The sequence below is a fragment of the Haliotis cracherodii genome, unplaced genomic scaffold, assembly GCF_022045235.1.
Source record: "Haliotis cracherodii isolate W230 unplaced genomic scaffold, xgHalCrac1.p SCAF_2, whole genome shotgun sequence".
NCBI lineage: Eukaryota > Metazoa > Mollusca > Gastropoda > Lepetellida > Haliotidae > Haliotis > Haliotis cracherodii.
Window position 1 is genome coordinate 55,327,985 of NW_027266275.1, and position 13,178 is coordinate 55,341,162.

The 13,178-nt window shown below is 40.6% G+C and overlaps 1 protein-coding gene across 1 annotated transcript; it reads right to left on the reverse strand.

The window, feature by feature from the left end:
• Nucleotides 1-497: 497 nt before the first annotated feature.
• Nucleotides 498-11,093, reverse strand: LOC139468256 (alpha-L-fucosidase-like). Its single transcript, XM_071250102.1, has 8 exons — nucleotides 10,651-11,093; nucleotides 8,852-8,958; nucleotides 7,710-7,840; nucleotides 6,843-6,976; nucleotides 5,533-5,630; nucleotides 4,952-5,084; nucleotides 3,367-3,537; nucleotides 498-2,212 (listed from the first exon to the last, which is right to left on the reverse strand). The coding sequence occupies exons 1-8, from the start codon at nucleotides 10,986-10,988 to the stop codon at nucleotides 1,954-1,956; spliced, it is 1,371 nt and encodes a 456-aa protein (XP_071106203.1). The 5' UTR covers nucleotides 10,989-11,093; the 3' UTR covers nucleotides 498-1,953.
• Nucleotides 11,094-13,178: the final 2,085 nt, after the last annotated feature.

Here is a 13,178-nt window from a genome sequence, read left to right on the forward strand (position 1 = left end):
CATAGTCACCTTTTACGGCAAGTATGGGTTGCTGAAGACCTTTTCTACCCCGGAATCTTCAAGGGTCTATACTAAAGGTAAGGTAGTATGGGGTTTAACGTCGCGTTCAAGATTATTGCACTTATATAGCGACGTGGATGCATGTATATCGAATTTATAGTGATAGTTCACTGAGATATAGCCGCAGTTTAATAGCTGACCAGTCCTTGTTTTAGCCCCTTAATGCCGAGCGCCAGACAGGGTAACAAGTACTACTTTTTAACGTATTTTCGTATCGGATCGAACCCCGTACCTTCCGGGCGGATGCTCTACCACTAGACCACGGAGGCGGTCACCTATATTACAGATTTCGGTTATCATACAAAGTGGTAGGACACGATCATTTGTTTTGTCAGTCTATAAAGTATGTTCATTTATGAGTGAACTGGCCAACAGTTTCAGTACAAGTCCGCCACCTACCAACTCCGCCACCCGGCCAACAGTTCACATGTGCAAATGACTCGACACCGGGAGTTCCTTTAATCCATGGGTTTATTTCATACTGGCAAGAATTATGTCATACAAATGCATCTTCCCAAAAATAAGTCTCTTGAATGATATGGTGAGGATGTTCTTGTTTACCCTGCTTTCCAACAAGTATATTGATGATATAGTAGCATCAACTTTACATGACAGGAAAGTCCAAACTGATGTAGCCGTATATGTGTGGGGTGTGGGGTACACCCTTCTTGTGGGGTGTCTACTGAAGTATCTAGGAATGTAATCAAGTTGAATGTGTGTTCATCTACACGACCAGTAATCGGGTAGAACCTGAGTTCATCCCTACGACCAGTAATTGAGTAGAATCTGAGTTCATCCCCACGACCAGTAATCGGGTAGAATCTGAGTTTATCCCCACGACCTGTAATCGAGTAGAACCTGAGTTCATCCCCACGACCAGTAATCGAGTAGAACCTGAGTTCATCCCCACGACCAGTAATCGAGTAGAACCTGAGTTCATCCCCACGACCTGTAATCGAGTAGAACCTGAGTTCATCCCCACGACCAGTAATCGAGTAGAACCTGAGTTCATCCCCACGACCTGTAATCGAGTAGAATCTAAGATCATCCCCACGACCAGTAATCGGGTAGAATCTGAGTTTATCCCCACGACCTGTAATCGAGTAGAACCTGAGTTCATCCCCACGACCAGTAATCGAGTAGAATCTGAGTTCATCCCCACGGCCAGTAATCGAGTAGAATCTGAGTTCATCCCCACGACCAGTAATCAAGTAGAACCTGAGTTCATCCCCACGACCTGTCGACCCTGGCAGTCTGGGATATGAAGAATTGCAGCACACAATTGGCCCTGCCTGCTTCCTGGAATGTTATACATTATGGGCATATCTGACTGAATAGTTCATATCTAAATGATATTTCTATACATCACATGAACGTTTTAACCGCTTGAATTTGAAAGTGACATAAGTTTGCATTGTTACATTTATGGAGATTGTCCAAATTTTTTATAAAAAAGAGAAATATTACTATAAGATACTTATATTTTACATTGTTTCTAAAATAACCAAACATATGGTTCCCTGAGTTTCACACCACCATACTGAAAAGTTCCCGCGATTACCGTTGTAATCTTAATGGTCTAGACCGCGTGTCCCTATGACAACAATACAACAATCTTAAAATTACGCCAAGCCTTAGCTCAGATTTTGATAACTTTGAATCTTTGCTCCACAAATGATATGGATCCCATAAAAGCATGGTGGAAAAATATTTTTAAAATTATTTCAATGCAAAAACAGTCAATGTGGATTATTCAATAATGTATGTACAAATATAGAAAATACCCCCAAAAAGATACAGAAGGGATACAAAACAAGTTAAAAACATATATCTAACCACAATATCACGACGAGAACCCACCAAATAATACATATTATGCATATATAATGTATTCTATTGGTTTTTGAGATTATCAAGTCTGAAAACCCAGGCCCACTGGCAAGGCATACGATTAAATGGAATTGCTGGAATCATGACTGTCATTCCTGATGTGGCGCCAGCTTTGAAATCAAAGTATCCTGGGTATCCTAGCAACGTCACTGTGCTGGCGGGACCCGGCTGTGGGGCAGCTAGCTCCAGCATATCTCCCCGAGGCCAGCTGAGAGTGATGGCGTACACGGAAATACCAGTTGAAGACTTCTTGGACGTGTACCTTCGTGAGAATAAAGGGGCATGAGTGATGGCTGACCAAGGAATACATCCTGAGAGATGATCTACAAATCAGATTCTTAGCTTATTACAAATATCCATTCTGGTGTGAGACAAATAGTTCCGAGAGTGCTGTGTTTGTTTGTTTGTTGTTTAACACCGCACTCAGCAATATTCAAGCTTTTTGACAGCGGTCTGTAAATAGTCAGGTCTGGACCAGACAATCTAGTAATTGACATCATAAGCATCGATCCACGCAATTGGGATACGATGACATGCATCAACCAAGAGAGTCTGATCACCCGATCCCATTTGTCGCCTCTTACGACAAGCATAGTCATATTAAACCAAAGGTAGAAAATGATGTGGCTGTGTGAATCGATAGGTTTCAAGTCAACTGTTTGAACCGATCACATGAATTGTTATTGTAAAGAGAACTGTACCAACGTTTTTGGATGTTGGCGAGGTGACGTGAAATGGAGCTTAACGTCGGTTTAAGATTTTTACTCTTATCCCGACGTGCATGCCTGTATTAGTCCTGACTTCACAAAGTGGGTTGTATACTGCTGGTCCATCTGAGATACCATGCAGCAGTTTAACATGGATACCCCACTCAAACACAGTATCATAACAAGAACCATCTTATGACTTCTTTTGACGCCGTTCGATCCCTGGCCGTGTCATACCAAAAGACATTAATAGATGGTACTTGTTGTTACCCTGACTGGTGCTTGGCATTAAGGGACCAACAAGGGACCAACAAGAACTGGTTTGCTCAGAGTCAGTATACTGTGTCTGAGGGGGTTATACATGAACTGTGGCATGTCGTCTCTGTGGGCAAGCACTATAAAATCGCCATAAGTCCAGACACGTACAAGCAGCCACACACAGGCACATACACATTGCTATATTAAATTTTTAAGCGGAAGATGATTTTTTTCTGAGGACTACTGTTTTAAAAAACGTGATTTTCCGCGTTTCCGCAGAGATTTCACATCCCTGAATATAGATGCGATAATCTTGAACGCAACGTTAAACCCCATTTCACCTCACATGATACTTTCAGGCAGTGATTTTTTACTGCTTTTCGTCACATCACATGTTTTTCAGGATCTAGTTACATTCTGATGTCACGTCTCCTGTCTGTAATGTACCTACCAGACACCAGGTGTCGCTGTATCATTCTGGGTAGTCCAGGGTCGTGTCTCATAGATGGCGTCACCATTAACCTTCAGCCATTGTCCCATCTGAAGCAGCCTCTCAGCAAATATCGGGTTGATCATGCCGCTAGAGGTGGGGCCAGCATTCAGCAGGAAGTTGCCACCGCAGCTGTATTTAACACATTAGTGAACAACTAAAATACTGGGATTTCAATATGGTTGTACCGTATACTGCTAATATCATCTGGTCTGGGCATGATGAATACAAATTCGGTAAAATTGAACAGGAATTAGAATCCCCAGGAAGTGGTTTTGTTTTGTTTTGTTTTGTTTGTTGTTTAACACAGCATTCAGCAATATTCCAGCTATATGACAACGGTCTGTAAATAATCGAGTCTGGACCAGACAATCCAGTGTTTGACATCATGAGCACCAATATGCGCAATTGGGATACGATGACATCCATCAACGAAGTCAGTGATGATCTCGGTATATTAGCTCCATTCAGGTATGACAACACCCTGCCCCCATTCGCCATTATACTTTTCTTCGGTTCAATTCGGTTCGGTTTGAATGACACCATGCTAAAAATAAGCGTCCAGTCAAATTACACTGTTTTTTCATGGTTGAAACAAGTGGCAGTATCACCAGAACTCGACTCGACTGATTCATGTAGAACTGGAAAGGGTCACAGCAAAAGGTCTTTCCCATCTTCTTTCTCAGGGCACCGTTCCACAAAGCGATCGTAGTTAAAGTGATCGTAACTCACATACTTTAACATAGACTTGAGACAGTCATAGCAGTAGGATCGCTTTGTGGAAAGGGCCCCTAGGCCCAAGAAAACAGCTTTCCGAGCTAAAGTTCATATAGGACAGGATTTTAAGTTTCGATAACGTGCAAGGAGAGCTCCTTCAGACGAGGCTGCCATGTTGAATGTAGATCTACGCCGAATTCACTTTAAGAGGCAGCCACTTAATTGGGTTGTTGGTGTAAAGATAATACACAAGTCTCTGCCCAGTAAGTAAAAAGCGAGACGGAGATGGTAACATCACTTCTGAAACGAGTGAGTATGTTTTTACGCCACTTTTAGCAATATTCCAGCAATATCATGGTGGGGGCACACCAGAAATGGGCTTTACACATTGTACCCAAGTGGGAAATTGAAACCTTGGCCTTCGGCGTGACGAGCAGACGCTTTAACCAGTAGGCTACCCAAAAGCACCCAATTCTGAAACAAAGCTACCACGGTGAATGGGTCAAGGTTGTACATATCATATTAGAATGGACATAAAGCAGACTTGATCGTCAAGGATGAAAGATGAATGTTTCGCTTCATTCTTTTCAAACTTATTCCACAGAGGTGCAACTATGAATGACCCTGTGGCACTGACGTGCTGAATGGATACCCGCAAGAGTACTAGTATGTGTTCTGTTGATATTAGATATGTGAAGCCCATTTCTGGCGTACCCCCCCCCCCCCCCCCCCGTGATATTGCTGGAACATTGCTAAAAGCGGCATCAAACCATACTCACTCACTCACTCACTCACTCACTCACTCTCACTGTTGATATAAGTGACCTACCTGACAACTTGGACAAGCTGAGTAATAAGTGCATGCACTGTGTTGAAGTCACCAATCTTGGCGTTGCGCCGGAAAGCCCATGCATACTTGTCAATCGTTGTTGCATCCTCAAATTTGTGCTTCTGTACCACACCTGAAGGTGCAAACATATTTACATAAACCATGTGCATAGTCTTTGATAGGTATTCAGAAGTTAGGAGAACATGAATACATGACACTTTTTGATGGCAAATTCTTTTATTCTTTGTACGACGTTTCAGAGCCACTTTTCAATCACCTGAAGAAGGAGCAAGAAGTAGCTCTGAAACGTTGTACAAACTTTAAGAATAAAATAAGTTGCTATTCATAAAAAAGTGTCATGTATTCATGTACATAACAAGTAAGAACAATTGGTGAAACCCACAAGCACAGGTATGGTGATGACAAACCTAGAAACATAATCAAAGGCAACTGGGTATTGAAACCATGATCATAGGTTTCTGGTTCACATAAGGGACACAACTCTGCACAACTCTGCCCCGCTTATTTCGAACAATACAGATAATAACAATATTGCTATTCTTGAATCCCCCGAAACCTACCTGGATTGTACTTGTCATGGCAGGTGTAGTATCCTCCGTGTTTACACATGCATTCATCTCCCCAGCGATCGTTGGTCACCACAGTGTCCTTGATGGGGCTGGGGGAGAAGGAGGGAGTTACTCAGGTATGCAATATGCAACTTTGTCTCAACTGAACTTTTATTTACACTCAGGCCGCTATCACCTGTATCAAAGGTACAAAATTATTTCAACAACATAATGCTAAACATATACATATAAATATAGAATATATATACAAAAACATCTTTGCTGATCATGCTTGCATATTTATACAGATTTACTAGGGTAGCACTATATGTGCAATTCAAAAAGAGGGAGAGTAACTTGATAGGCTTAAACAATGACATGATCATTTTACAGAACTTGGACAGTTTTCTCAATGCTCCCAATCGTGAATTATTGAAAAGTAAATTCATTTTATGCATATTTGGTTTGATGTAGTAGAATCTGTGTAAAAAAATGTTTTCTTTCGTTTTCTAAAGATGGACAAACAAACAAATAATGGAATTCATCAACTATGGTCGGATAATTTACAATGTTGGCATTTCCTTTCAGTTAAAGGTATTTTTCTCCATCTCCCAGTTTCAATAGGTAGATTATGGTTACAAGTTCTAAACTTAATTAAGACTCACCGAACGTTTTCCTGCTGTATGTTTAAATAATATTCAAAATTTAGGCAATCAATATTTATGATACTATACTATACACAGTATAAATTTTGTTTGCATCGCTCAACTGCAGGTGGTGTGTGTGATCGATAGGTCATGGTCTGGCATCACTGTCAAGGGTAACTAATAACACGAGGCTGCTGGAACATCAGTTTACACACTGAAGTATACATTTACAATGATTTTGCAACAGCATGCATATCTGTGACACGTGTATGTAAAATCACGTGCTGTAAGACAAACGCTGGCATGTTGATTATTGACAATGGGGACTGTACTCAAGGAAAGGAGTACTTGAGTATTTCATATTTGTCATAATCGACTGAAATGGGGATCGGATGGACCCCGACTAATCCCGACTGCGTCGTAAAACAAAGTTCGCTCACTTTCACATTCATTCATTCCGTGAATGAGTGAGTGTTTTACGCAACAGTAAGCAATATTCCAGCTATAACACTGCCTGGAAGTAATCAAGCCTTGGTCAGACACGCTGTGGGGCACGATTGCAAGCTATCACACATTGTGACCATCCGATCCTCGGTCCTAGTCTGATAGGTGTACTGACACATATAGAGTAAATAACGAACACCTCCTTAATGACATTCAACAAGCAGACAGTACCTGTCGTTATACAGCCAGGCCAGGAAGTGTGTGGAGTTCCAGTAGGACGATGGTGCCAGCCAGGACCCGTCAGACCATATGAGATCTGGCTTGTACTGATTCACTAACTCATACAACTCAGGCATGGTCTTGAACTGAAATTAGACAGCAACTGTGTCGAATCAAACATACAGGAGAGTGCATTCTTTATTCAAATAATTTTTCCTTTTGCCTCGGCTTTCACTCAAAAAGTATTCGCTGGACATTCCGGGTGTCCTGGAAAATGAGTTGTGAAAGAAGAAAATTGTACCACTGCTCATTTCAGTGAAAGAAGTGAAGTGAAAAGGGGTTCAATGTGGCGTTCAAGATTGTTGACCTCTCTCTCGCTCTCTCTCTCTCTCTCTCTTGTTTTAGCCCCTTAATGCCAAGCAGGGTAACAACAAGTACCATCTTTTAACATCTCTCTGTATGACGGGGCCGAGTATCGAAACGGCAACCTTCCGTTTTCCGACGCTCTACCACTCGACCATGGAGGTGGCTTTCAGAGATAAAATGTGACTGAATACTTTGCTTCTAACAGACATCACTCGTTATAGACATACTTTGGAAATTACATCAATAACAAGCTATATTTCACCAATAATGGCTAAACTGGCCATCCCTCCACTCATCTAGACAGTTTGAAAATGTCTGTAAAATGCACACAGATTGTAACGTCTGATTTCCCTTTAAAGAACTATTGCTGCATGTAGTGTGGAGCATTCGTTCATCGTTTCACACTTCAGTGCTTAGCTACGACATCCTTTGCAATCGACAAGCAGAATGTCTTACAAATGTGACCATCGAATAGTAACAAAGATGGTTGCTAACAATGTTATCAAAGCCCACCTTAACAAAGTCTTGGGTCTTGAATTTGTTCTTCTGATCCTGGAGCCAGTACGGGTTGACAAACTCGAACAGAGAGTGGTAAATACCAAACTTGAGGATTGACTTCTTCCGTATAGAGTTGGCCAGGTCACCTGAAACAAGTGTTTATTGCACCTATCAAGACACCTGGAACACCTGTTTTATTGCAGTCAACTAACACATCACCTGGAACACCTGTTTTATTGCAGTCAACTAACACATCACCTGGAACACTTATTTTATTGCAGTCAACTAAAAAGTCACCTGGAACACCTGTGTCATTGCAGTCAGCTAACTAGACACCTAGAACACCTGTTTCATTGCAGTCAACAAACAAGTCACCTGGAACACCTGTTTAATTGCAGTCAACTAACAAGACACCTGGAACACCTGTTTCATTGCAGTCAGCTAACAAGTCACCTGGAACACCTGTTTCATTGCAGTCAACTAACAAGTCACCTGGAACACCTGTTTCATTGCAGTCAACTAACAAGTCACCTGGAACACCTGTTTCATTGCAGTCAACTAACAAGTCACCTGGAACACCTGTTTCATTGCAGTCAACTAACAAGTCACCTGGAACACCTGTTTCATTGCAGTCAACTAACAAGTCACCTGGAACACCTGTTTTATTGCAGTCAACTAACAAGACACCTGGAACACCTGTTTCATTGCAGTCAACTAACTAGACACCTGGAACACCTGTTTCATTGCAGTCAACTAACACATCACCTGGAACACCTGTTTTATTGCAGTAAACTAACACATCACCTGGGACATATGTATGTAATTACAGTCAACTAACACGCATTCAAACACAGCTCTGGTTTTGGTGTGTTTGGGTAGTGAAAGATTGTCTAGGCGACAACTTGACAAACACTTATGTAAGGTGAGAGAGATGGGTTGAAGGCCGTATAAATCATGTTTCGGTGACATCACAGCCTGTGGGTTTCCTGCTGGTGAAACCAAATGTCAAGCAGGTCGTAGATGTTTGTCACTTGAGTGAAACACATGAGCAGGGGCCTGGTACTGTCAAACCAAGAATCATAGTCGCTACGAATCTCAAATTCCAAGCAAAGATCAGTGGATCCTTGTATAACCAAGGAACGCAATACTGCACGTACCCACTAAGTCCCTGCGAGGGCCAACATCCATAGAATTCCAGTTGAAGGAGTGTTTGGTATTCCAGTTGCAGAATCCTTCATGGTGCTTTGATGTAAGCACAACATATCTAAAAATATGAAACAAAACAGGTTTATATATGAAGATACTAGTGACATTCGGTGAAGTCCTGTTGTCAGAAAATATGTCAACTCACAAGCTCCATAATTTTATGTCATACACAAGGTCAATAGTAGGCTATTACGGTCTATAGTAGTCAAAACAAGCCCATCATTTTTTATTGTTTAGAACGTCTTGGAAGGAATTTAACATCAGGTTTCAATATAACTGCCAGTTGTGATATGTTGTAAAAATGTTACATAATATCAAGACCTGGGCTTGTTTCGGGACATCTGAAACCACGACTGAAATAATTTAACAAACATTATTTTTTGTAATGGAAAACGCCATTACAGTCTCATAAATTGTTTTTTAAATATATAAAACTATATGCTCTAGTGCATGTTCAAAGAAGGCATTTCTACATAACAATTCTGCCCTGGCATGTATTCATGTTTCTTAAGTGATATCTTTTCACTTTCATTTTTATTCAACCACAATGAATGGACTACGAGTTGTACAAAAATGATCTATGCATATAGTTTGCGTAGCAACCCGTGCCCAAAGTAATCAGGGGTGCAGGGGTGCAAGGGTGATATCAAACAAAAACAACGCTGTGCACACACGAACGCACGCATGAACCAGATACACTTATACCCTATTTGTCCAAAAACCTGGTTATCCCGCCTATTCTGTTTTCAATTTAAAAATTTGTTTGTTTGTTGTTTATCGCCGCAACATTACAGGCATATGGCAACAGACTGTAAATAACCGAGTCAGTCTGGAACAAACAAACCAGTGATTGAAATCATGAGCATCAATCTACGCAATAAGGATAAGATTACGTGCATCAAACAAGCCAGCGAGCCTGACCTCCCAATCCCGCTACCCGATCCCATCTTACAGCAAGCATGGGTTGCTGAAGACCTATCCTCTGCCCAGATTTTCGAGGGTCTCAATTTTAGAATAAGGAAATTAACTGCATGCACACACTATTCGTTAATCAAACTCATCCCCAGATCCGCCGCCGAGTCTGAAACTACGAACGGGTATTGTTGATGTCGCGAGCATATCAATTGAAAGAAAATAATACGATATTATACACATACCGAAAATGAATGTGTACACATCGACTCAGCAGCACAAATACTAGACTTCCACAAGTCTCCAAGGCAATAACTATTAGTTTATATCATAATTTCTAGATTATATAAATGCTAAGAACATCCAGTCCCTATGATAGACCGGCTTATCTAGACTTCCCTATTATAAGAAAATTACTATACATGGACTTATTCAGTACAGACTTTGAGCAAGGCTACAATCCTTTGAATCGGACACGTTTCCGAGATGTAGATCACATTAGTACCGTACTGAGGTGAAAGACTTCCATTAGCATATCACACATTGTAATAGTTTCAATGATTTAAATAACATGTACAAAAAAAACATGATAATTTGGTTTATTTTTCGCAAATATGCCGTTTTGACGCCCATTGTTTTGACATAGACCGTTTCAGGCTGGTCCTGGTTATCCGAATTCGTACATGGTCAACACAGTCACAGTGTCGCGGAGAGTCAATACACAAACATGACAAAGGCCTACAGGAGGAAATAAAACTGATACTAATATTAGCCCCGGCAGTTGTGTATGGTTGGCTGGCTGGTAGGTTGACTTTACTTCTAGTGCAAGTGAACTCACCTTGCCCCCGAAGCGTTGAATATCTCCGCCCATTCGTCGGGGTTGTAGAACTCAGCTGTGAATTGAGCGGCAAAGTCAGCATAGGTAAAACCTGGTCTGTAGTTTTGCCTCATAAACTCCACAACGTCCGTTCTGTTTTCTCGCCAATACTCCTGAAACCAAGCACCTGCGAAGCTTGGAACAGAGAACACCCCCCAGTGAAGAAAGATGCCAAACTTAGCCTCGTCGTACCAGGCCGGGAGGGGCCTCTGGTCCAGTGACTCCCATGTGGGGTCGTAGCGGGCACCTGCCGCTAGTGTCACAGTCAACAACGTGCACAACAACAACAGTCCAGCCATGTTGTACGATCTCGTATCTATTGATGTTGTAGCGTCACCTATTGTATGTATGAATCACATGACTTGAAGCTATGTATATAGTCACGTGTGCGGTGTCGTTTCAGAATGAGCCCTATGTGAAACTAAGCTGGTTCCCGGCTCCCTATGCGCGTGGTATAGTCATCATGTGATATGAAGAGAAGGAACCCAGCTTATATGTGCAGTGAGATTTAGAGAACGTGTGTTGTGCCCTTAAACCTGTCTTAGTCTACAATATTCATTAGTGGGCGTGGCTTGTGTATGCACGTGACACTTTCTTCCTCAAAGCTGTTGATGTGTAACGAACGCATCGCAGTCTCGGCTGTTATTGCGCGATACGATGTTTCCCTCACAATCTGCACATCAGGTATATGACATGTAGTTTATGTGTCTTTGAATATTGTGCTGGACTGTATTTGCGAGCCTCGACTTCGGACAGATCGAAAGTTACGTAACTTTCGATCTGTCCGAAGTCGAGGCTCGCAAATACAACTCGCATCTCTCCGAAACATTCAGTGGTGCACATTAGCCCTGATCGAAACATTGACATGTCTTTGCTATTACTTGCATACCCAACACATTAAAAACCTCTTGTCATCAGGCTCCATAGAGTGAAGAGAGAGAGAGTTATCATGCTTGTGATATAAATATATAAAATAAAATCCAAATGGTGCCTAGAACAATGTTTATTAATCAGACCCATGGCTCAGGCAATTAGGACTTGCCAAATCATTCTCGACTTGAGTTGGCTCCCTTTCTCCATTTATTCTAATGTATCTGAGAGACAGAGGTTCAGGAATGTGCAATCTTCTTTCTGGATAAAAATAACCATATGAACAGATTCTGAGACACTTTCATTCATTCTGTACTGCGAAACTGCGGTCCTCAATATATAACGAAAATAAAGTAAAAAGTAAGAAATACAATTCCATGTATTAAAGTGACACAACTTTAATCTCCAAACAATATTAGTATAAAATCTGTTTTGAATTTATTTTTCAAATTCAATATACATCTATGAATTACCATTTGGCAAATAATAAAATAAGATAAAATACATGATCAGTGATGATATTTTCCATTATTCCAGATAATACAAGCTGAGCATCTAATTGGATCTAATTAGATATGCGCTTATGCAGTTTAATGTTACTCAAGATGGAAGATCTGTCGAAAAGTATGAACAACATGAAATTTTTAAAAAAACAGGTAAAATAGTTTCTTCTCTAGCAAGACATAACCGCATTGATCATGATCTGACATTTTCATCAGAAATAAAAACAGATTTGTTGGTATTAATCATTGCAGAAGTCTTTACTGGAACTTTCTAAGTCTCAAGTAACTTGAAATGCTTTGACATAAGTTTAGTCCCAGTCAAGACTACTATTTTTTGTGAAGGTGCAATTTTTTCATCTATAAACATTTCAAACCTGTAAGCAAAGCCTGAATGCTTGGGTCAATATTTCTAATTTTAAGAGATTTTTGACTATATTATTACTCATGTCCCCTCGACCAGAAATGGGATAATACCTATAAACTCGACAAATAATGGAATCTTAAGTTTTTCTTTTGGCTACTGATAGTAAATAACATTTCAAACCTGTAAGCAAAGCCTGAATGCCATGGGTCAATATTAATAATTTTAAGAGATTTTTGCCTATATAATTACTCATGTCCCCTCGGCCAGAAATGGGATAATGCCTATAAACTCGACAAATAATGGAATCTGAAGATTTTCTATTGGCTGCTGATAGTAAATCCCATTTCTAACTTGTGAGCAGAATTATTTAGTCACATGATATATTGTTAAATGACAAAATGTATCTAGAACTCTTACACTACAAGTCACTAATGTTCGAATTTCTTTTCATATGGTTGAATAAAGATATATAACTTAAGTCAACTTCAGTGTATGCATGACCAGATCGTTTAATTCATGTTTCTAAATACGTTTTGCAAGTACTGTGGTAAAAAAAATCCCATTCGGACATTTTGTATCTCTTGAGACCTTACAGGTCAGGTAATAGTGGGGTGGGGCCCCGGGTAGTAAATTTGGACTCGTCCCAGCTCTAGAATTTATGTACAATTATTTGAGAGAGATGTCGACATGTAATGACCATTTGAATAATAAAGTGATACCACATTTCTACTCTGTCTGAGTTCTGCTCATGA

Coding starts and splice junctions, on each gene's coding strand:
- LOC139468256 (XM_071250102.1), bottom strand. CDS start 10,988: ATGGCTGGACTGTTGTTGTTGTGCACGTTGTTGACTGTGACACTAGCG. Junction 8,959..10,650: donor TTCAACGCTTCGGGGGCAAG/GTGAGTTCACTT, acceptor TCATATTTTTAG/ATATGTTGTGCTTACATCAA. Junction 6,977..7,709: donor AGACCCAAGACTTTGTTAAG/GTGGGCTTTGAT, acceptor GTCTAATTTCAG/TTCAAGACCATGCCTGAGTT.